This window comes from Coregonus clupeaformis, chromosome 5 (genome assembly GCF_020615455.1).
Source record: "Coregonus clupeaformis isolate EN_2021a chromosome 5, ASM2061545v1, whole genome shotgun sequence".
Taxonomy (NCBI): domain Eukaryota; kingdom Metazoa; phylum Chordata; class Actinopteri; order Salmoniformes; family Salmonidae; genus Coregonus; species Coregonus clupeaformis.
In genome coordinates, this window is record NC_059196.1 from 44,383,140 (window position 1) to 44,408,329 (window position 25,190).

Genomic DNA, 25,190 nt, shown 5'->3' on the forward strand with positions numbered 1-25,190 from the left:
TCACTAGGCACCAAACAGAATGAAAACGGACTGAAACTGCAAGGGACTACCTGAACTTGTCCTATAAGAAACGCTTGTTTTTACTTTTTCATTGCAAGGGAGTTTTGCTACGGTCCGCACCAATAAATACGACCAGGTTACAACAGAGCTACCTAACCCTCTTCCTGGAGATCTACCCTCCTGTGGGTATTCAGTCCAACCCCAACCTAACATACCTGATTCAGAGGGTGATGTTCCAGGCCCTGACCAAATTGCAGATAATCCCATTGCATCAACCAATAGTTGCATAGCACGTCATCGACTGAGCAGTCGGGCATTAGGTTGCTATATCATATGGGTCGCATTCCTGCCTGACTACATTGCAGACGGCTGCCAGATCTCGCAAAGCTTGGACAGGTGTTTAACTGATAGATTAATTTGTATTTTAAGAATAATGACTAAAGGATTTCACCCCAAATACAGTATAAATGTGTGAATAGTGTTAAGAGTTATAATGTAGTGGCAACCCACTAACAGAGGGGGGCGGGACTAAACATTCCAGGGTGAAGGGGACTGAGAAAACGGGTTAAAAAAAGCCTCCTAAAGGTGGGCGGAGCAAAGTGCCTTTGTGTGTCAAGGGGTATAAAACTGTATGTATGGGTTTTGGCGCCAGAGCTCTCCATGATTAAAAATACAGATCATTCTTGCTGGTTGTGGACCTTGAATCATTTATGATTAAAACCAGGGCCTTACAACCCCTGGTAATGATTCAAGCTTAGGTTGAATTAGAGATAGAAATTCTCATGACATTAACATACCAGCTAACCACATCATATTTACATTTACATTTTTAATCTTTTAGCAAACGCTCTTATCCAGAGCGACTTACAGTTAGTGAGTGCATACATTTTCCATACTGGCCCCCCGTGGGAATCGAACCCACAACCCCTGGCGTTGCAAGCGCCACGCTCTACCAACTGAGCTACAGGGGGCCTATGATATATGATATAGCAATGTAATGCCCGACGGTCGATGACGTGGCACTCAACCATTGGTTGATGCAACGCAACGTCTTCAACGTAATCAGGCAGGAACACCACCTGATTGTGTGGTTAGCTGATATGTTCAACACTAGCCTCATGCGGCCATCCTTCCAAATCTTGTCTTGTTGAATCGTTTTGGAAATCTTAAGAAATCCAGTATAGGATTCTGGATTTGAATGGGAGTGTAGGTTTTTCTTCAAACCCTTATCTAGCGCACCTAACTAACTGGTTTATAAGCTGAATCACGTTAGTTACTACTGGGTTTGGAGCGAAAACCTACAGGATGGTAGCTCTACGGGAACAGAGGTGATTTGGGATTTGTACAAAATTAAATAAAAGTAGAGGCCAATAACTCACCAAATAATCTGAACTAGTTGTGCTAATCTGTTATGTTACCTATCCAAACGTTGCAATACACCCAGAAATTAAGAAGCAATGAAGTCCACCTGGAACGCACCCGTGTCGACCTGCATCCGCAGCCTAGCAATGAACGCACCCGTGTCGACCCGCAACGCGTCCGCCGGCTAGCGATGTGGTGATTGTTGTCCATTTTATTAATTTTTTAACTAGGCAAGTCAGTTAAGAATAAATTATTATTTACAATCACGGCCTACCCTAATCGGGTGAGCCAGCAGCCAGCTGGGCCACGAGTTGCCGGAGCTCGTTCAGAGTTCTGGCTGCTGGTGGGATTCAACCACTTCAATCATATTCGGAGCTTTCTGGGTGTCTTCTGGCAGTAATGTCGACATGCTTCAGTCAACCACAACACGTTAGCTCGCAACATTGTTACTACACGCCTCTAAACTGCAACGTTTAACAAATAAATAGTTTAGTTACATACGCTAGATTATATATTATGTAGTTACAATTACTAAAAATGCTGAAGAGGATTTTCTTCATTTTGCCTGTAACATTTCGGTGCGTACAACGTTAGTTGACATTCACGTTGTCCCCGTCCTTCCTGCCTGAAGCTCACTTCCGGTTTGGGTGGTTGACTGCTGGTGGGATCCGACTAAACGATTCCTCCCGATACAGATACATCTAACGCGAGATCACATTTCCAGCATGGCCGATACCAGACCTCCCTTGCCCGCCATAGGAAGCAAAATGGGAATTAATTAATAATAAGTGAGCATTGCATTTGCAGCACCTTAATTAATACAAATAATTTAAAAAAAAAAACGTAAAAAGTCAACCACCCAAACCGGAAGTGAGCTTCAGGCAGGAAGGACGGGGACAACGTGAATGTCAACTAACGTTGTACGCACCGAAATGTTACAGGCAAAATGAAGAAAATCCTCTTCAGCATTTTTAGTAATTGTAACTACATAATATATAATCTAGCGTCTGTAACTAAACTATTTATTTGTTAAACGTTGCAGTTTAGAGGCGTGTAGTAACAATGTTGCGAGCTAACGTGTTGTGGTTGACTGAAGCATGTCGACATTACTGCCAGAAGACACCCAGAAAGCTCCGAATATGCGAAGCAATCTCAAGTTTAGAAGTGGGAACAAAAATCAAAGTGCAGGTATTGTAATTGTGTCTACGGTCAAATAAATGAATGAATGAGTAGTAAGTGAATGAACGAATGTCCTCGGAGGTCTGCTACTCAGTGGTCATCACTGCTACCGTGTAGCATTCATTTCCAAATATAATAATATGCTATTTAGCTGACGCTTTTATCCAAAGCGACTTACAGTCATGTGCGCATACATTTTTACGTACCACAGGGGATCGAACCCGGGGATCGAACCCACTACCCTGGCGTTACAAGCGCCATGCTCTACCAATTGAGCTACAGAGGACCAATATTACATTTGTAATTACTCAATGATTGAATATAGGCTGCTGTATTTAGCTATTCAACTCAGGGCTGGTCAAAGTCTATAATGTAATGTACTGTCCCCTTCAGTGATGTAAAAATGTACTTTATACGCTTGTGATATTTGGTTGTCTCACCTAACTATCTTAAGATGAATGCACTAACTGTAAGTCGCTCTGGATAAGAGATCTGATAAATGACTAAAATGTAAATGTAAAAACGACCCAATTGTCATACTTGAATAAAAGTAAAGATACCTTCATAGAAAATGACTCAAGTAAAAGTGAGTCACCCAGCAAAAAACTACAAGTATTTGGTTTTAAATATACTTAAGTATCAAAAGTAAATGTAATTGCTAAAATATACTTAAGTATTAAAAGTATAAATAATTTCCTTTATATTAAGCAAACCAGACGGCACCATTGTATTTTTTATTTATGTGTAGCCAGGGGCACACTCCAACACTCAGACATCATTTACAGTGTGTGAATTTGACCATTTTACTGTCCTGCTAAGCATTCGAAATGTAATGAGTACTTTTGGATGTCAGGGAAAATGTATGGAATAAAAAGTACATTATTTTCTTTAGGAATGTAGTCGAGTAAAAGTTGTCAAAATATCAATAGTAAAGTACAGATACCCCCAAAAAACGACTTAAGTAGTATTTAAAAGTATTTTTACTTAAGTACTTTACACCACTGTGACCCTCTGATATCCTAGGGCTGGGTTCGCTCTGTGAGACCCCAGAAGGAGAATCTGTTCCTCCATGTGAATGACGGGAGCTCCCTTCAGTCTCTACAAGTAGTGGCCAGCTCAGAGCTCAACCACAGGTAAGGACGTACCTGTAGGCTATGTTGCACAGGTAAGGACGTACCTGTAGGCTATGTTGCACAGGTAAGGACGTACCTGTAGGCTATGTTGCACAGGTAAGGACGTACCTGTAGGCTATGTTGCACAGGTAAGGACGTACCTGTAGGCTATGTTGCACAGGTAAGGACGTACCTGTAGGCTATGTTGCACAGGTAAGGACGTACCTGTAGGCTATGTTGCACAGGTAAGGACGTACCTGTAGGCTATGTTGCATGATCCTCCTGAAAGTCAGCTTGCGTCCCAAATGGTACCCTCTTCCCTTTATAGTGCACTACTTTAGACCAGGGTTCGTAGGGCGCTGGTCAAAAGTAATGCGCTATGTGGGATACAGTGGGGGGAAAAAGTATTTAGTCAGCCACCAATTGTGCAAGTTCTCCCACTTAAAAAGATGAGAGAGGCCTGTAATTTTCATCATAGGTACACGTCAACTATGACAGACAAAATGAGAAAAAAAAATCCAGAAAATCATATTGTAGGATTTTTAATGAATTGATTTGCAAATTATGGTGGAAAATAAGTATTTGGTCAATAACAAAAGTTTCTCAATACTTTGTTATATACCCTTTGTTGGCAATGACACAGGTCAAACGTTTTCTGTAAGTCTTCACAAGGTTTTCACACACTGTTGCTGGTATTTTGGCCCATTCCTCCATGCAGATCTCCTCTAGAGCAGTGATATTTTGGGGCTGTCGCTGGGCAACACAGACTTTCAACTCCCTCCAAAGATTTTCTATGGGGTTGAGATCTGGAGACTGGCTAGGCCACTCCAGGACCTTGAAATGCTTCTTACGAAACCACTCCTTCATTGTCCGGGCGGTGTGTTTGGGATCATTGTCATGCTGAAAGACCCAGCCACGTTTCATCTTCAATGCCCTTGCTGATGGAAGGAGGTTTTCACTCAAAATCTCACGATACATGGCCCCATTCATTCTTTCCTTTACACGGATCAGTCGTCCTGGTCCCTTTGCAGAAAAACAGCCCCAAAGCATGATGTTTCCACCCCCATGCTTCACAGTAGGTATGGTGTTCTTTGGATGCAACTCAGCATTCTTTGTCCTCCAAACACGACGAGTTGAGTTTTTACCAAGAAGTTCTATTTTGGTTTCATCTGACCATATGACATTCTCCCAATCCTCTTCTGGATCATCCAAATGCACTCTAGCAAAACTTCAGACGGGCCTGGACATGTACTGGCTTAAGCAGGGGGACATGTCTGGCACTGCAGGATTTGAGTCCCTGGCGGCGTTGTGTGTTACTGATGGTAGGCTTGGTTACTTTGGTCCCAGCTCTCTGCAGGTCATTCACTAGGTCCCCCCGTGTGGTTCTGGTGTTTTTGCTCACCGTTCTTGTGATCATTTTGACCCCACGGGGTGAGATCTTGCGTGGAGCCCCAGATCGAGGGAGATTATCAGTGGTCTTGTATGTCTTCCATTTCCTAATAATTGCTCCCACAGTTGATTTCTTTAAACCAAGCTGCTTACCTAGGTCTACAATTTTGTTTCTGGTGTCCTTTGACAGCTCTTTGGTCTTGGCCATAGTGGAGTTTGGAGTGTGACTGTTTGAGGTTGTGGACAGGTGTCTTTTATACTGATAACAAGTTCAAACAGGTGCCATTAATACAGGTAACGAGTGGAGGACAGAGGAGCCTTTTAAAGAAGAAGTTACAGGTCTGTGAGAGCCAGAAATCTTGCTTGTTTGTAGGTGACCAAATACTTATTTTCCACCATAATTTGCAAATAAATTCATTAAAAATCCTACAATGTGATTTTCTGGATTTTTCTTTCTCATTTTGTCTGTCATAGTTGACGTGTACCTATGATGAAAATTACAGGCCTCTCTCATCTTTTTAAGTGGGAGAACTTGCACAATTGGTGGCTGACTAAATACTTTTTCCCCCCACTGTATATGGTGCCGTTTGGGACTGATGTAAGTTGGGGTTGGATTGACTTGTGTAGCTATACGATGTATCAAATGATATTCTATGTTACTGTACCTATCATGAGTCTTTTTTTTCCATTGGCTTAATTATTACGCCGCTGTTCTTTCCTGGTTGTTTCTTCTTGTCCAGACTGCTGACGTTCGGGAGTGCCGTGGAGATCTCGGGAAGCCTGCTCAAGAGTCCCAGCCGTAAGCAGGAGGTGGAACTACATGCTGATCAGATCGATGTGGTTGGAGATTGTAACCCTGTGGTAAATATATAACTAGATAGATGTGGTTGGAGAATGTAACCCTGTGGTAAATATATAATCAGATCGATGTGGTTGGAGAATGTAACCCTGTGGTAAATATATAACCAGATAGATGTGGTTGGAGAATGTAACCCTGTGGTAAATATATAATACAGATCGATGTGGTTGGAGAATGTAATCCTGTGGTAAATATATAATCAGATCGATGTGGTTGGAGAATGTAACCCTGTGGTAAATATATAACCTGATCGATGTGGTTGGAGAATGTAACCCTGTGGTAAATATATAACCAGATAGATGTGGTTGGAGAATGTAACCCTGTGGTAAATATATAACCAGATAGATGTGGTTGGAGAATGTAACCCTGTGGGAAATATATAACCAGATCGATGTGGTTAGAGAATGTAATCCTGTGGTAAATATATAACCAGATCGATGTGGTTGGAGAATGTAACCCTGTGGTAAATATATAACCAGAACGATGTGGTTGGAGAATGTAATCCTGTGGTAAATATATAACCAGATAGATGTGGTTGGAGAATGTAATTCTGTGGTAAATATATAACCAGATCGATGTGGTTGGAGAATGTAATCCTGTGGTAAATATATAACCAGATAGATGTGGTTGGAGAATGTAACCCTGTGGTAAATATATAACCAGATAGATGTGGTTGGAGAATGTAACCCTGTGGGAAATATATAACCAGATCGATGTGGTTGGAGAATGTAATCCTGTGGTAAATATATAACCAGATAGATGTGGTTGGAGAATGTAACCCTGTGGTAAATATATAACCAGATAGATGTGGTTGGAGAATGTAACCCTGTGGTAAATATATAACCAGATAGATGTGGTTGGAGAATGTAACCCTGTGGTAAATATATAACCAGAACGATGTGGTTGGAGAATGTAATCCTGTGGTAAATATATAACCAGATAGATGTGGTTGGAGAATGTAATTCTGTGGTAAATATATAACCAGATCGATGTGGTTGGAGAATGTAATCCTGTGGTAAATACACTGCTCAAAAAAATAAAGGGAACACTTAAACAACACAATGTAACTCCAAGTCAATCACACTTCTGTGAAATCAAACTGTCCACTTAGGAAACAACACTAATTGACAATAAATGTCACATGCTGTTGTGCAAATGGAATAGACAACAGGTGGAAATTATAGGCAATTAGCAAGACACCCCCAATAAATAACTGGTTTTGCAGGTGGTGACCACAGACCACTTCTCAGTTCCTATGCTTCCTGGCTGATGTTTTGGTCACTTTTGAATGCTGGCGGTGCTTTCACTCTAGTGGTAGCATGAGACGGAGTCTACAACCCACACAAGTGGCTCAGGTAGTGCAGCTCATCCAGGATGGCACATCAATGCGAGCTGTGGCAAGAAGGTTTGCTGTGTCTGTCAGCGTAGTGTCCAGAGCATGGAGGCGCTACCAGGAGACAGGCCAGTACATCAGGAGACGTGGAGGAGGCCGTAGGAGGGCAACAACCCAGCAGCAGGACTGCTACCTCCGCCTTTGTGCAAGGAGGAGCAGGAGGAGCACTGCCAGAGCCCTGCAAAATGACCTCCAGCAGGCCACAAATGTGCATGTGTCTGCTCAAACGGTCAGAAACAGACTCCATGAGGGTGGTATGAGGGCCCGACGTCCACAGGTGGGGGCTGTGCTTACAGCCCAACACCGTGCAGGACGTTTGGCATTTGCCAGAGAACACCAAGATTGGCAAATTCGCCACTGGCGCCCTGTGCTCTTTACAGATGAAAGCAGGTTCACACTGAGCACATGTGACAGACGTGACAGAGTCTGGAGACGCCGTGGAGAACATTCTGCTGCCTGCAACATCCTCCAGCATGACCGGTTTGGCGGTGGGTCAGTCATGGTGTGGGGTGGCATTTCTTTGGGGGGCCGCACAGCCCTCCATGTGCTCGCCAGAGGTAGCCTGACTGCCATTAGGTACCGAGATGAGATCCTCAGACCCCTTGTGAGACCATATGCTGGTGCGGTTGGCCCTGGGTTCCTCCTAATGCAAGACAATGCTAGACCTCATGTGGCTGGAGTGTGTCAGCAGTTCCTGCAAGAGGAAGGCATCGATGCTATGGACTGGCCCGCCCGTTCCCCAGACCTGAATCCAATTGAGCACATCTGGGACATCATGTCTCGCTCCATCCACCAACGCCACGTTGCACCACAGACTATCCAGGAGTTGGCGGATGCTTTAGTCCAGGTCTGGGAGAAGATCCCTCAGTAGACCATCCGCCACCTCATCAGGAGCATGCCCAGGCGTTGTAGGGAGGTCATACAGGCACGTGGAGGCCACACACACTACTGAGCCTCATTTTGACTTGTTTTAAGGACATTACATCAAAGTTGGATCAGCCTGTAGTGTGGTTTTCCACTTTAATTTTGAGGGTGACTCCAAATCCAGACCTCCATGGGTTGATACATTTGATTTCCATTGATAATTTTTGTGTGATTTTGTTGTCAGCACATTCAACTATGTAAAGAACAAATTATTTAATACGATTATTTCATTCATTCAGATCTAGGATGTTATTTTAGTGTTCCCTTTATTTTTTTGAGCAGTGTATATAACCAGATGGATGTGGTTGGAGAATGTAACCCTGTGGTAAATATATAACCAGATAGATGTGGTTGGAGAATGTAACCCTGTGGTAAATATATAACCAGATAGATGTGGTTGGAGAATGTAACCCTGTGGTAAATATATAACCAGATAGATGTGGTTGGAGAATGTAACCCTGTGGTAAATATATAACCAGATAGATGTGGTTGGAGAATGTAACCCTGTGGTAAATATATAACCAGATAGATGTGGTTGGAGAATGTAACCCTGTGGTAAATATATAACCAGATAGATGTGGTTGGAGAATGTAACCCTGTGGTAAATATATAACCAGATAGATGTGGTTGGAGAATGTAACCCTGTGGTAAATATATAACCAGATAGATGTGGTTGGAGAATGTAACCCTGTGGTAAATATATAACCAGATAGATGTGGTTGGAGAATGTAACCCTGTGGTAAATATATAACCAGATAGATGTGGTTGGAGAATGTAACCCTGTGGTAAATATATAACCAGATAGATGTGGTTGGAGAATGTAACCCTGTGGTAAATATATAACCAGATAGATGTGGTTGGAGAATGTAACCCTGTGGTAAATATATAACCAGATAGATGTGGTTGGAGAATGTAACCCTGTGGTAAATATATAACCAGATAGATGTGGTTGGAGAATGTAACCCTGTGGTAAATATATAACCAGATAGATGTGGTTGGAGAATGTAACCCTGTGGGAAATATACACTGTGTGCACAATTATTAGGCAAGTCAGTATTTTGACCATATCATCATTATTATGCATATTTCCCAACCCCAAGCTGTATAAACTGGAACGCTTATTGGATTTAAGCATATCAGGTGATGTGTATTTGTGTAATGAGGGAGGGTGTGGCCTAAGGAGATCAACACCCTATATCAAGGTGTATATAATTATTAGGCAGCTTCTTTTCCTCTGGCAAAATGGGCCAAAAAATAGATTTAACTGACTCTGAAAAGTCAAAAATTGTAAAAAGTATTTCAGAGGGATGCAGCACTCTTGAAATTGCTAAGATATTGGGGCGTGATCACAGAACCATCAAACGTTTTGTAGCAAATAGTCAACAGAGTCGCAAGAACCGTGTTGAGAAAAAAATAGGCAAATTAACTGCCAAAGATTTGAGAAGAATCAAACGTGAAGCTACCAGGAACCCATTATCCTCCAGTGCTGTCATATTCCAGAACTGCAACCTACCTGGAGAAGAAGTACAAGGTGTTCAGTGCTCAGAGACAGGGCCAAGGTAAGGAAGGATGAAACACGACAACCACTGAACAAGACGCATAAGTTGAAATGTCAAGACTGGGCCAAGAAATATCTGAAGACAGATTTTTCAAAGGTTTTACGGACTGATGAGATGAGAGTGACTCTTGATGGGCCCGTGGCTGGATCAGTAACGGGCACGGCGCTTCACTTCGACTCAGACGCCAGCAAGGTGGAGGTGGGGTACTGGTATGGGCTGGTATTATTAAAGATGAGCTAGTTGGATCTTTTCGGGTTGAAGATGGACTCAAACTCAACTCCCAAACCTACTGCCAGTTTTTAGAAGACACTTTCTTCAAGCAGTGGTACAGGAAAAAGTCTGCATCTTTCAAGAAGACCATGATTTTTATGCAGGACAATGCTCCATCGCATGCATCGAAGTACTCCGCCGCGTGGCTAGCCAGTAAAGGCCTTAAAGATGAAAGAATAATGACAAGGCCCCCCCTTCCTCACCTGACCTAAACCCTATTGAGAACTTGTGGTCCCTTCTTAAACGGCGGATTTACGGGGAAGGAAAACAGTACCCCTCTCTGACCAGTGTCCGGGAGGCTGTGGTTGCTGCTGCACAAAAAGTTGATCGTCAACAGATCCAGAAACTGACAGACTCCATGGATGGAAGGCTTATGACGTATTGAAAAGAAGGGTGGCTATAGCCAGGTCACTGATGTTTTTTTTTAATGTCAGAAATGTTTATTTGTACATTTTGAGTTGTTTGTTTATTATTCCCACTTTAACAGATGAAAATAAACAAGTGAGATGGGGAACGTTTCGTTTTTCATTTAGCTGCATAATAATTCTGCACGCTAATAGTTGCCCAATAATTGTGCACACGTAGATATTCTCCAAAGAAAGCCAAAACCTCACTTTTACTTTCTTTAAATATTTGGGTTTGAGGTTTATTAACATTTTGGATTGACCGAGAGCACTGTAGTTGTTCAATAATAAAATGAATCCTCAAACATACAACTTGCCTAATAATTGTGCACACAGTGTATCATAACATCTTAAAGACACTCGAGGCTCCATTCTCAGTTATGACACTGACTATCTTTTTAGACTGACTGTATCTAACTATCAGATCATGATTGTTTCATTATTAATATGTTATAGGCTAACCTGTAATTGTTTTGTTGTACATTTGTTATAACTTACTTTTATGCTTTTAATTGAGTGTGTAGCCTACTTTTGGCTTGCATCAGCTCTGGTTTCAGACCCAGTTACCATGCTCTCTGGTTTCAGACCCAGTTACCATGCTCTCTTGTTTCAGACCCAGTTACCATGCTCTCTGGTTTCAGACCCAGTTACCATGCTCTCTGGTTTCAGACCCAGTTACCATGCTCTCTGGTTTCAGACCCAGTTACCATGCTCTCTTGTTTCAGACCCAGTTACCATGCTCTCTGGTTTCAGACCCAGTTACCGTGCTCTCTGGTTTCAGACCCAGTTACCGTGGTCTCTGGTTTCAGACCCAGTTACCATGCTCTCTGGTTTCAGACCCAGTTACCATGCTCTCTTGTTTCAGACCCAGTTACCATGCTCTCTGGTTTCAGACCCAGTTACCGTGCTCTCTGGTTTCAGACCCAGTTACCGTGGTCTCTGGTTTCAGACCCAGTTACCATGCTCTCTGGTTTCAGACCCAGTTACCATGCTCTCTGGTTTCAGACCCAGTTACCATGCTCTCTGGTTTCAGACCCAGTTACCATGCTCTCTGGTTTCAGACCCAGTTAACGTGGTCTCTGGTTTCAGACCCAGTTACCGTGGTCTCTGGTTTCAGACCCAGTTACCGTGGTCTCTGGTTTCAGACCCAGTTACCGTGCTCTCTGGTTTCAGACCCAGTTACCGTGGTCTCTGGTTTCAGACCCAGTTACCATGCTCTCTGGTTTCAGACCCAGTTACCGTGCTCTCTGGTTTCAGACCCAGTTACCATGCTCTCTGGTTTCAGACCCAGTTACCATGCTCTCTGGTTTCAGACCCAGTTACCATGCTCTCTGGTTTCAGACCCAGTTACCATGCTCTCTGGTTTCAGACCCAGTTACCGTGCTCTCTGGTTTCAGACCCAGTTACCGTGCTCTCTGGTTTCAGACCCAGTTAACGTGGTCTCTGGTTTCAGACCCAGTTAACGTGGTCTCTGGTTTCAGACCCAGTTACCATGCTCTCTGGTTTCAGACCCAGTTACCGTGGTCTCTGGTTTCAGACCCAGTTACCATGCTCTCTGGTTTCAGACCCAGTTAACGTGGTCTCTGGTTTCAGACCCAGTTAACGTGGTCTCTGGTTTCAGACCCAGTTACCATGCTCTCTGGTTTCAGACCCAGTTAACGTGGTCTCTGGTTTCAGACCCAGTTACCATGCTCTCTGGTTTCAGACCCAGTTACCATGCTCTCTGGTTTCAGACCCAGTTAACGTGGTCTCTGGTTTCAGACCCAGTTACCGTGCTCTCTGGTTTCAGACCCAGTTAACGTGGTCTCTGGTTTCAGACCCAGTTACCATGCTCTCTGGTTTCAGACCCAGTTACCGTGGTCTCTGGTTTCAGACCCAGTTACCATGCTCTCTGGTTTCAGACCCAGTTACCGTGCTCTCTGGTTTCAGACCCAGTTACCACGCTCTCTGGTTTCAGACCCAGTTACCATGCTCTCTGGTTTCAGACCCAGTTACCATGCTCTCTGGTTTCAGACCCAGTTACCATGCTCTCTGGTTTCAGACCCAGTTACCATGCTCTCTGGTTTCAGACCCAGTTACCATGCTCTCTGGTTTCAGACCCAGTTACCGTGGTCTCTGGTTTCAGACCCAGTTACCATGCTCTCTGGTTTTAGACCCAGTTACCACGCTCTCTGGTTTCAGACCCAGTTAACGTGGTCTCTGGTTTCAGACCCAGTTACCGTGGTCTCTGGTTTCAGACCCAGTTACCACGCTCTCTGGTTTCAGACCCAGTTAACGTGGTCTCTGGTTTCAGACCCAGTTACCGTGGTCTCTGGTTTCAGACCCAGTTACCATGCTCTCTGGTTTCAGACCCAGTTACCGTGGTCTCTGGTTTCAGACCCAGTTACCGTGCTCTCTGGTTTCAGACCCAGTTACCACGCTCTCTGGTTTCAGACCCAGTTACCATGCTCTCTGGTTTCAGACCCAGTTACCACGCTCTCTGGTTTCAGACCCAGTTACCATGCTCTCTGGTTTCAGACCCAGTTACCGTGCTCTCTGGTTTCAGACCCAGTTACCACGCTCTCTGGTTTCAGACCCAGTTACCATGCTCTCTGGTTTCAGACCCAGTTACCACGCTCTCTGGTTTCAGACCCAGTTACCATGCTCTCTGGTTTCAGACCCAGTTACCACGCTCTCTGGTTTCAGGACTTTCCCTTTAAGATCAAGGAGAAGCATGGCCTGGAATACATCCGTCAGTTTCCTCACCTGAGGTGTCGAACCAACGCCTTCAGTTCCCTGCTGAGAATACGAAGCGAAGCCACCACAGCTATACATGAATATTTCAAGGTGAGATGAGACCAATGTTAGTCCAGTAGACTAGAATGTCATTGTTAGACCAACTGTAGCTCTGCCTACTGTGCCAACGTGAAAATCAAATATCCAAGCTGACCAATAGTGTGAAGAGTGTGGTGGTGATAATGGTAGTGCTGTTGTTGTTGTTGCAGGAGAAGGGCTTTATTCAGATCCACACCCCAGTCCTCACCTCTAATGACTGTGAAGGGGCAGGGGAGCTCTTCCAGGTGGAGGTGAGATCTATCTGTCTGTCAGAGAATCACAATTCTAGTCTGACGATCAACAACGTGATGAAGTTAGAATAATACGACTTGGTATGTCAGCACATGGAGATCAGTTTAGTTTCTACAACACATCCGGTTGTCAGGTTGTTCTTTTTTAAAGAGAAGGCTTAATGTGTCTTCCATGTTTCCCTCAGCCTGCAGGTCAGCAGAAGAACCGGGACGAGGAGGGGCACCAACACTTCTTCTCCGTCCCAGCGTACCTGACTGTCTCTGGGCAGCTGCACCTGGAGGTCATGGCTGGGTGAGGACATACTGGTGCTCAGTACCATTCATTCAGAAAGTCAGTCATTCACTCACTCACTCACTCACTCACTCACTCACTCACTCACTCACTCACTCACTCACTCACTCACTCACTCACTCACTCACTCACTCACTCACTCACTCACTCATTCATTCATTCAGAAAGTCAGTCAGTCTTTTGGTCAGTCAGTATTCCATTCATTCACTCATTCACTCACTCACTCATTCATTCAGAAAGTCAGTCATCCATTCATTCACTCCTTCACTCACTCACTCATTCATTCATAAGATCCTGAGAGTGTATTGTACGAATGCAGTGTTTCTACGTCTCTTCCAAGGGCGTTTCCTGGAGTGTACACTTTCGGACCAACGTTCCGAGCAGAGCACTCCCAGAGCAGACGTCACCTGGCTGAGTTCTACATGGTGGAGGCAGAGGTCCCCTTCACACAGTCACTGGAGGATCTTATGAAGGTATGTAATATAAGTCCCCTTTTATATAAATAGTTTCTAACTAGTAATATTCTACAGTATACGGTGGAGGCAGAGATCACCACAGTCACTAGAGCAGGGGTTATCAAGCCTCTACTCGGGGAACCCCTCTGCTCTTCCATGTATTTGAACTATTTTGACTACTTGGATCAGGGGAGCTAGTTCAGGGCTTCAACAAAATTGTGAAACGTCTGGGGGTCCCCGAGGAGAGCCCTAGAGGATATTATGAGAGTGTACAAAACATTAAGAACACCTGCTCTTTCCATGACATAGACTGACCAGGTGAATCCAGGTGAACAGTATGATCCCTTATTGATGTCACTTGTTAAATCCACTTCAATCAGTGTAGATGAAGGGGAGGAGGCAGGTTTAAAGAAGGATTTCTAAGCCTGGAGACAATTGAGACATGGATTGTGTATGTGTGCCATTCAGAGGGTGAATGGGCAAGACAAAAGATTTAAAGTGGAACTGACAGCGTTTTAACAACTTTGCAGATATGAAACAAACAGACAATCATAATATCAGTCAAAAATATCAAATTCCTATTTTATGCTACAAAACCAACTTGTAGAGGACTCCCGTGGTGTTTTTACATATTTGCAGAAATCCATTCCGGTGTATTTTGTGGCTTTTGGCGAATGCTTTCTAATGATCTAAAGTCACGCTGTTGAAGAAGCTGCAACTCAATATTAGGAAGGTGTTCCTAATGTTTTGTTCACTCAGTGTAAGTCCCTTAACACAGTATGAAGACTGAATAAAATGTATTTAACTAGTTCTATTGTTGAGGCAGAGATCTTTCCCACGGTCACCAGAGGACCTTATGACCTTATGTATTTTATTTTATCCTGTATATTGATGTATCGAGGGAGACCTGTCTCAAGAACTCAATGTGGAATCAGTTAATTTATCCGTTTGATCCAGTGTTGATATATGGCCTCCTAGTCCTGATTGACTAAATGACTCTGCATTAACTGGTCTCCTTCTAGTCCTGATTGACTAAATGACTCTGCATTAACTGGTCTCCTTCTAGTCCTGATTGACTAAATGACTCAGCATTAACTGGTCTCCTTCTAGTCCTGATTGACTAAATGACTCAGCATTAACTGGTCTCCTTCTAGTCCTGATTGACTAAATGACTCAGCATTAACTGGTCTCATTCTAGTCCTGATTGACTAAATGACTCAGCATTAACTGGTCTCGTTCTAGTCCTGATTGACTAAATGACTCTGCATTAACTGGTCTCCTAGTCCTGATTGACTAAATGACTCTGCATTAACTGGTCTCCTCCTAGTCCTGATTGACTAAATGACTCAGCATTAACTGGTCTCCTTCTAGTCCTGATTGACTAAATGACTCAGCATTAACTGGTCTCGTTCTAGTCCTGATTGACTAAATGACTCTGCATTAACTGGTCTCCTAGTCCTGATTGACTAAATGACTCTGCATTAACTGGTCTCCTCCTAGTCCTGATTGACTAAATGACTCAGCATTAACTGGTCTCCTTCTAGTCCTGATTGACTAAATGACTCAGCGTTAACTGGTCTCCTTCTAGTCCTGATTGACTAAATGACTCAGCATTAACTGGTCTCCTTCTAGTCCTGATTGACTAAATGACTCTGCATTAACTGGTCTCCTTCTAGTCCTGATTGACTAAATGACTCAGCATTAACTGGTCTCCTTCTAGTCCTGATTGACTAAATGACTCTGCATTAACTGGTCTCCTCCTAGTCCTGATTGACTAAATGACTCAGCATTAACTGGTCTCCTTCTAGTCCTGATTGACTAAATGACTCAGCATTAACTGGTCTCCTTCTAGTCCTGATTGACTAAATGACTCAGCTTTAACTGGTCTCCTTCTAGTCCTGATTGACTAAATGACTCAGCATTAACTGGTCTCCTTCTAGTCCTGATTGACTAAATGACTCAGCATTAACTGGTCTCCTTCTAGTCCTGATTGACTAAATGACTCAGCGTTAACTGGTCTCCTTCTAGTCCTGATTGACTAAATGACTCAGCGTTAACTGGTCTCCTTCTAGTCCTGATTGACTAAATGACTCAGCGTTAACTGGTCTCCTTCTAGTCCTGATTGACTAAATGACTCAGCGTTAACTGGTCTCCTTCTAGTCCTGATTGACTAAATGACTCAGCGTTAACTGGTCTCCTTCTAGTCCTGATTGACTAAATGACTCAGCATTAACTGGTCTCCTTCTAGTCCTGATTGACTAAATGACTCAGCATTAACTGGTCTCCTTCTAGTCCTGATTGACTAAATGACTCAGCATTAACTGGTCTCCTTCTAGTCCTGATTGACTAAATGACTCAGCATTAACTGGTCTCCTTCTAGTCCTGATTGACTAAATGACTCTGCATTAACTGGTCTCCTCCTAGTCCTGATTGACTAAATGACTCTGCATTAACTGGTCTCCTTCTAGTCCTGATTGACTAAATGACTCTGCATTAACTGGTCTCCTTCTAGTCCTGATTGACTAAATGACTCAGCATTAACTGGTCTCCTTCTAGTCCTGATTGACTAAATGACTCAGCATTAACTGGTCTCCTTCTAGTCCTGATTGACTAAATGACTCAGCATTAACTGGTCTCCTTCTAGTCCTGATTGACTAAATGACTCAGCATTAACTTGTCTCCTCCTAGTCCTGATTGACTAAATGACTCTGCATTAACTGGTCTCCTAGTCCTGATTGACTAAATGACTCTGCATTAACTGGTCTCCTAGTCCTGATTGACTAAATGACTCAGCATTAACTGGTCTCCCTCTAGTCCTGATTGACTAAATGACTCAGCATTAACTGGTCTCCTTCTAGTCCTGATTGACTAAATGACTCAGCATTAACTGGTCTCCTTCTAGTCCTGATTGACTAAATGACTCTGCATTAACTGGTCTCCTTCTAGTCCTGATTGACTAAATGACTCTGCATTAACTGGTCTCCTTCTAGTCCTGATTGACTAAATGACTCAGCATTAACTGGTCTCCTTCTAGTCCTGATTGACTAAATGACTCTGCATTAACTGGTCTCCTTCTAGTCCTGATTGACTAAATGACTCAGCATTAACTGGTCTCCTTCTAGTCCTGATTGACTAAATGACTCAGCATTAACTGGTCTCCTTCTAGTCCTGATTGACTAAATGACTCAGCATTAACTGGTCTCCTTCTAGTCCTGATTGACTAAATGACTCTGCATTAACTGGTCTCCTTCTAGTCCTGATTGACTAAATGACTCAGCATTAACTGGTCTCCTTCTAGTCCTGATTGACTAAATGACTCTGCATTAACTGGTCTCCTTCTAGTCCTGATTGACTAAATGACTCAGCGTTAACTGGTCTCCTTCTAGTCCTGATTGACTAAATGACTCAGCGTTAACTGGTCTCCTCCTAGTCCTGATTGACTAAATGACTCTGCATTAACTGGTCTCCTTCTAGTCCTGATTGACTAAATGACTCAGCATTAACTGGTCTCGTTCTAGTCCTGATTGACTAAATGACTCAGCGTTAACTGGTCTCCTCCTAGTCCTGATTGACTAAATGACTCAGCGTTAACTGGTCTCCCTCTAGTCCTGATTGACTAAATGACTCACCGTTAACTGGTCTCCTCCTAGTCCTGATTGACTAAATGACTCTGCATTAACTGGTCTCCCTCTAGTCCTGATTGACTAAATGACTCAGCATTAACTGGTCTCCTTCTAGTCCTGATTGACTAAATGACTCAGCATTAACTGGTCTCCTTCTAGTCCTGATTGACTAAATGACTCAGCGTTAACTGGTCTTCTTCTAGTCCTGATTGACTAAATGACTCTGCATTAACTGGTCTCCCTCTAGTCCTGATTGACTAAATGACTCAGCATTAACTGGTCTCCTTCTAGTCCTGATTGACTAAATGACTCAGCGTTAACTGGTCTCCTTCTAGTCCTGATTGACTAAATGACTCTGCATTAACTGGTCTCCTTCTAGTCCTGATTGACTAAATGACTCTGCATTAACTGGTCTCCCTCTAGTCCTGATTGACTAAATGACTCTGCATTAACTGGTCTCCTTCTAGTCCTGATTGACTAAATGACTCTGCATTAACTGGTCTCCCTCTAGTCCTGATTGACTAAATGACTCAGCATTAACTGGTCTCCTTCTAGTCCTGATTGACTAAATGACTCAGCGTTAACTGGTCTCCTTCTAGTCCTGATTGACTAAATGACTCGGCATTAACTGGTCTCCTTCTAGTCCTGATTGACTAAATGACTCGGCATTAACTGGTCTCCTTCTAGTCCTGATTGACTAAATGACTCAGCATTAACTGGTCTCCTTCTAGTCCTGATTGACTAAATGACTCAGCATTAACTGGTCTCCTTCTAGTCCTGGTTGACTAAATGACTCTGCATTAACTGGTCTCCTCCTAGTCCTGATTGACTAAATGACTCAGCGTTAACTGGTCTCCTTCTAGTCCTGATTGACTAAATGACTCAGCATTAACTGGTCTCCTCCTAGTCCTGATTGACTAAATGACTCAGCGTTAACTGGTCTCCTTCTAGTCCTGATTGACTAAATGACTCTGCATTAACTGGTCTCCTCCTAGTCCTGATTGACTAAATGACTCAGCGTTAACTGGTCTCCTTCTAGTCCTGATTGACTAAATGACTCAGCGTTAACTGGTCTCCTTGCCTCTTCAGGTGATGGAAGACTTGTTCAGGTCTACAACAGGACATCTCCTCGCTCAGTGTCCTGAAGATGTGGCTTTATGTCACAAACAGGTGTCACCTGGACACAGGGTGAGACACCAGAAAATATCTAAACGCAATACCGTGCATATTCTTTGAACATATTGAACGAACCTTGAACTCCCCTCACCCTATTGACCTAAACTAGAGATGATTCTGTTTTCTCTGTTTCTCCCTAGGACAATGTGGATCTAATGATGAAGAAGAGTTTTAATGTGTAAGTGTGTATCATGATTATGCAAGCTATTCTGTGTCCCAAATGGCACCCTATTCCCATAGGGCCCTGTTCAAAAGTAGTGCACTATATAGGAAATAGGTTGCCATTTAGGTCGCATACCATGTCTCACCTCTACCAATCTAAATCAAATCCAAATCAAATTGTATTTGTCACATGCTTGGTAAACAACAGGTGTAGACTAAATAGAAATGGGAACATGTGGAATAACAATAACATGGCTATATACAGGAAGTAGAAAATAACATGGCTACATACAGGAAGTAGAAAATAACATGGCTACATACAGGGAGTAGAAAATAACATGACTATATACAGGAAGTAGAAAATAACATGGCTATATACAGGAAGTAGAAAATAACATGGCTATATACAGGAAGTAGAAAATATCATGGCTATATACAGGAAGTAGAAAATAACATGGCTATATACAGGAAGTAGAAAATAACATGGCTATATACAGGAAGTAGAAAATAACATGGCTATATACAGGGAGTAGAATAACATGGCTATATACAGGAAGTAGAAAATAACATGGCTATATACAGGAAGTAGAAAATAACATGGCTATATACAGGAAGTAGAAATAACGTGGCTATATACAGGAAGTTGAAAATAACATGGCTATATACAGGAAGTAGAATATAACATGGCTATATACAGGAAGTAGAATATAACATGGCTATATACAGGTAGTAGAAAACAACATGGCTATATACAGGAAGTAGAAATAACGTGGCTATATACAGGAAGTTGAAAATAACGTGGCTATATACAGGAAGTAGAAAATAACATGGCTATATACAGGAAGTAGAAAATAACATGGCTATATACAGGAAGTAGAATATAACATGGCTATATACATGAAGTAGAAAATAACATGGCTATATACAGGAAGTAGAAAATAACATGGCTATATACAGGAAGTAGAAAATAACATGGCTATATACAGGAAGTAGAAAATAACATGGCTATATACAGGAAGTACCAGTACCGAGTCCATGTGCAGGTGCACAAGGTAATTGAGGTAGCTATGTATATATACTGTAGGTAGGGATAAAGTGACTAGACAACAGGATAGATAATAGACAGTAGCAGCAGTATACTGTAGGTAGAGATAAAGTGACTAGGCAACAGGATAGATAATAGACAGTAGCAGCAGTATACTGTAGGTAGGGGTAAAGTGACTAGGCAACAGGATAGATAATAGACAGTAGCAGCAGTATACTGTAGGTAGGGGTAAAGTGACTAGACAACAGGATAGATAATAGACAGTAGCAGCAGTATACTGTAGGTAGGGGTAAAGTGACTAGGCAACAGGATAGATAATAGACAGTAGCAGCAGTATACTGTAGGTAGGGGTAAAGTGACTAGACAACAGGATAGATAATAGACAGTAGCAGCAGTATACTGTAGGTAGGGGTAAAGTGACTAGACAACAGAATAGATAATAGACAGTAGCAGCAGTATACTGTAGGTAGGGGTAAAGTGACTAGACAACAGGATAGATAATAGACAGTAGCAGCAGTATACTGTAGGTAGGGGTAAAGTGACTAGGCAACAGGATAGATAATAGACAGGGCGTATGTAGTGTGTATTGGGGCGTATGCAGTGTGTGTATTGGGGCGTATGCAGTGTGTGTATTGGGGCGTATGCAGTGTGTGTATTGGGGCGTATGCAGTGTGTGTATTGGGGCGTATGCAGTGTGTGTATTGGGGCGTATGCAGTGTGTGTATTGGGGTGTATGCAGTGTGTGTATTGGGGCGTATGCAGTGTGTGTATTGGGGCGTATGCAGTGTGTGTACTGGGGCGTATGCAGTGTGTGTATTGGGGCGTATGTAGTGTGTGTATTGGGGCATATGTAGTGTGTGTATTGGGGCATATGCAGTGTGTATTGGGGCGTATGTAGTGTGTGTATTGGGGCGTATGCAGTGTGTGTATTGGGCGTATGCAGTGTGTGTATTGGGGCGTATGCAGTGTGTGTATTGGGGCGTATGCAGTGTGTATTGGGGCGTATGTAGTGTGTGTATTGGGGCATATGCAGTGTGTATTGGGGTGTATGCAGTGTGTGTATTGGGGCATATGCAGTGTGTATTGGGGCATATGTAGTGTGTGTATTGGGGCGTATGCAGTGTGTGTATTGGGGCGTATGCAGTGTGTGTATTGGGGCGTATGCAGTGTGTGTATTGGGGCGTATGCAGTGTGTGTATTGGGGCGTATGCAGTGTGTGTATTGGGGCGTATGTAGTGTGTGTATTGGGGCGTATGCAGTGTGTGTATTGGGGCATATGTAGTGTGTCTCTTGAAGACGGAAGGGACATGGCCAGCGGTCAAGGATGAGTTGATGAGCAAGGTGAGGGAAGGGAGAAGGTCACCGGAAATGGTCTGGAGAAGAGAGGAGGGGATAGTGTCAAGCAGGCAGGTTGTTGGGCGGTCGGCCGTCACAAGTCGCAAGATTTCATCTGGAGAGAGAGGGGAGAAAGAAGTCAAAGCATAGGGTAGGGCAGTGTGAGCAGGACCAGTGGTGTCATTTGACTTAATAAATAAGGATCGGATGTCGTCAACCTTCTTTTCAAAATGGTTGACGAAGTCATCCACAGAGAGGGAGGAGGGAGGGGGAGGAGGATTCAGCTGGAAGGAGAAGGTGGCAAAGATCTTCCTAGGGTTAGAGGCAGAGGCTTGAAATTTAGAGTGGTAGAAAGTGGCTTTAACAGCAGAAACAGAGGAAGAAAATGTAGAGAGGAGGGAGTGAAAAGATGATTGGTCGGCAGAGAGTCTAGTTTTCCTCCATTTCCGCTCGGCTGCCCGGAGCCCTGTTCTGTGAGCTCGCAATAAGTCGTCAAGCCACGGAGCAGGAGTGGAGGACCGAGCCGGCCGGGAGGATAGGGGACATAGAGAGTCAAAGGATGCAGAAAGGGAGGAGAGGAGGGTTGAGGAGGCAGAATCAGGAGATTGGAGGGAGAAGGATTTAGCAGAGGGAAGAGATGATAGGATGGAAGAGGAGAGAGTAGCGGGAGAGAGAGAACGAAGGTTGCGACGGCGCATTACCTTCTGAGTAGGGGCAGAGTGAGTAGTGTTGGAGGAGAGCGAGAGAGAAAAGGATACAAAGTAGTGGTCGGAGACTTGGAGGGGAGTTGCAGTGAGATTAGTAGAAGAACAGCATCTAGTAAAGATGAGGTCAAGCGTATTGCCTGCCTTGTGAGTAGGGGGGGACGGTGAGAGGGTGAGGTCAAAAGAGGAAAGGAGTGGAAAGAAGGAGGCAGAGAGAAATGAGTCAAATGTAGACGTAGGGAGGTTGAAATCCCCCAAAACTGTGAAGGGTGAGCCATCCTCAGGAAAGGAACTTATCAAGGCGTCAAGCTCATTGATGAACTCTCCAAGGGAACCTGGAGGGCGATAAATGACAAGGATATTAAGCTTAAATGGGCTAGTGACTGTGACAGCATGGAATTCAAATGAGGAGATGGACAGATGGGTCAGGGGAGAAAGAGAGAATGTCCATTTGGGAGAGATGAGGATTCCTGTGCCACCACCCCGCTGACCAGATGCTCTCGGGTATGCGAGAACACATGGTCAGACGAGGAGAGAGCAGTAGGAGTAGCAGTGTTTTCAGTGGTAATCCATGTTTCCGTCAGCGCCAAGAAATCGAGGGACTGGAGGGTAGCATAGGCTGAGATGAACTCTGCCTTGTTGGCAGCAGAACGGCAGTTCCAGAGGCTGCCGGAGACCTGGAACTCCACGTGGGTCGTGCGTGCAGGGACCACCAGGTTAGAGAGGCAGCAGCCACGCGGTGTGAGGCGTTTTTATAGCCTGTGCGGAGAGGAGAGAACAGGGATAGACAGAGGCATAGTTGACAGGCTACAGAAAAGGCTACAATAATGCAAAGGAGATCAGAATGAAATTAACTAAACATCTGGGGAAACGAGGCCTCCCTCACTAACCTTTCACTGAAACACTCAAATACAACTCTTCCAACTTCCACTTTAGAAATTATAATTGCTGTAATCTACAGTAGTTCAATGTTTCCAGGAATAGACTAACTTAGTTTATTCAGCTAGCTAACTTGGTACAGTATTGTTCCATGAAAACCACCCAGGGCACCGTATCCTATGACGCCATAGCTAACTAGCATGCTAGCATCCAATAACACACGGTTTAGCACCAATACTTGGTTACAACAAACTACCAATAGATAATTCATGTCCGTGTCTAGTTCCTTTCATAACGCAGAGGTAATTAAACGTTGGCTAGCTAGCACAAAGTCAGTCATGCTAGCTACACAAGTGTACTACACATCTCGAATGTTCAGAAAGTGAAGCTTACGTTGCAAAATTCTCATTGACTAAAATGATACAGTACTGCTAGCTGGTAATGTTGGCTAGCTAGCAGTGGCTGCGGTGTTGACTGTTTGAAAATGTAGCTGGCTAGCTAACCTCGATAGTTTCTCTATACTACACCTTTGTCTTTGATACCAAGACAACTATGTAGCTAGCTAACTTTACACTAATCAAATCGTTCCGTTGAAATGTATTTAGTTGCTACAGTACTGCTAGCTGGTATAGTTGGCCAGCTAGCAGTGGCTGCGGTGTTGCTACCCGCTAGCTAGCTAGCTTTAATGGTCCAGGTAGTGGGTTAGCGAGCTAGCCTCGTGCTTCACCGGGCTCAGTCGAATACCCTACAATACTTACCTACAATAACTACCTGGATAAACTACCTACAATGCCTAACTACAATACGTACCTACAATCTAAATGCATGGTTTAAGCTTTACTCCACACATATAAAGAAGAAGCCAACCTCACCCCATCGCTCCTTATTACATTTACATTTTAGTCATTTAGCAGGCGCTCTTATCCAGAGCGACTTACAGTTAGTGAGTGCATACATTATTTATTTTAAATTTTTCATACTGGCCCCCCGTGGGAATCGAACCCACAACCCATGCTCTACCAACTGAGCTACATCCCTGCCGGCCATTCCCTCCCCTACCCTGGACGACGCTGGGCCAATTGTGCGCCGCCCCATGGTTCTCCCGGTCGCGGCCGGCTACGACAGAGCCTGGATTCGAACCAGGATCTCTAGTGGCACAGCTAGCACTGCGATGCAGTGCCTTAGACCACTGCACCACTCGGGAGTGGCTTGGGGGTAGGGCTGTCCTCGACAAAAACAAATCTTGGTCGACCGAAAGTAGTCTTGGTCGACATTTTTAAACATGTATTTTTTCATATATAGACACACCCTATGTGTTTTAACAAAATCAACTACAGTGCGTTCGGAAAGTATTCAGACCCCTTGACTTTTTCCACATTTTGTTACATTACAGCCTTATTCTAAAATGGATAAAACTAAGAGCATTTGGTACAAATCATTCCCTAAGCTCTAGACCTCAGCTGAATCTGGTAATGAATGGTGTGGCTGTTGAACAAGATGAGGAGACTAAATTACTTGGCGTTACCTTAGATTGTAAACTGTCACGGTCAAAACATATTGATTCAATGGTTGTAAAGATGGGGAGAGGTCTGTCCGTAATAAAGAGATGCTCTGCTTTTTTGACACCGCACTCCACAAAGCAAGTCCTGCAGGCTCTAGTTTTGCCTTATCTTGATTATTGTCCAGTGATGTGGTCGAGTGCTGCAAGGAAAGACCTAGTTAAGCTGCAGCTGGCCCAGAACAGAGCGGCACGTCTTGCTCTTCATTGTAATCAGAGGGCTAATATTAATACTATGCATGCCAGTCTCTCTTGGCTATGAGTTGATGAGAGACTTACTGCATCACTTCTTTGTATCAGAAACATGAATGTGTTGAAAATCCCAAATTGTTTGCATAGTGAACTTACATACAGCTCTGACATACACACTTACCTCACCAGACATGCCACCAGGGGTCTTTTCACAGTCCCCAAATCCAGAACAAATTCAATAAAATTTACATTA

The 25,190-nt window shown here is 43.6% G+C and overlaps 1 protein-coding gene across 1 annotated transcript in view; it reads left to right on the forward strand.

The window, feature by feature from the left end:
- The first annotated feature begins 2,213 nt into the window (after positions 1-2,213).
- Positions 2,214-25,190, forward strand: part of nars2 (asparaginyl-tRNA synthetase 2, mitochondrial) — a 49,697-nt gene continuing 26,720 nt past the window's right edge. Inside the window, exons 1-9 of the mRNA XM_041876705.2 lie at positions 2,214-2,550; positions 3,565-3,674; positions 5,783-5,903; positions 13,137-13,277; positions 13,436-13,516; positions 13,702-13,808; positions 14,149-14,281; positions 18,976-19,074; positions 19,203-19,240. Coding sequence (XP_041732639.2) covers positions 2,425-2,550; positions 3,565-3,674; positions 5,783-5,903; positions 13,137-13,277; positions 13,436-13,516; positions 13,702-13,808; positions 14,149-14,281; positions 18,976-19,074; positions 19,203-19,240 — 956 coding nt within the window. The 5' untranslated portion in view covers positions 2,214-2,424. The remainder of the gene's footprint in view (positions 2,551-3,564; positions 3,675-5,782; positions 5,904-13,136; positions 13,278-13,435; positions 13,517-13,701; positions 13,809-14,148; positions 14,282-18,975; positions 19,075-19,202; positions 19,241-25,190) is intronic.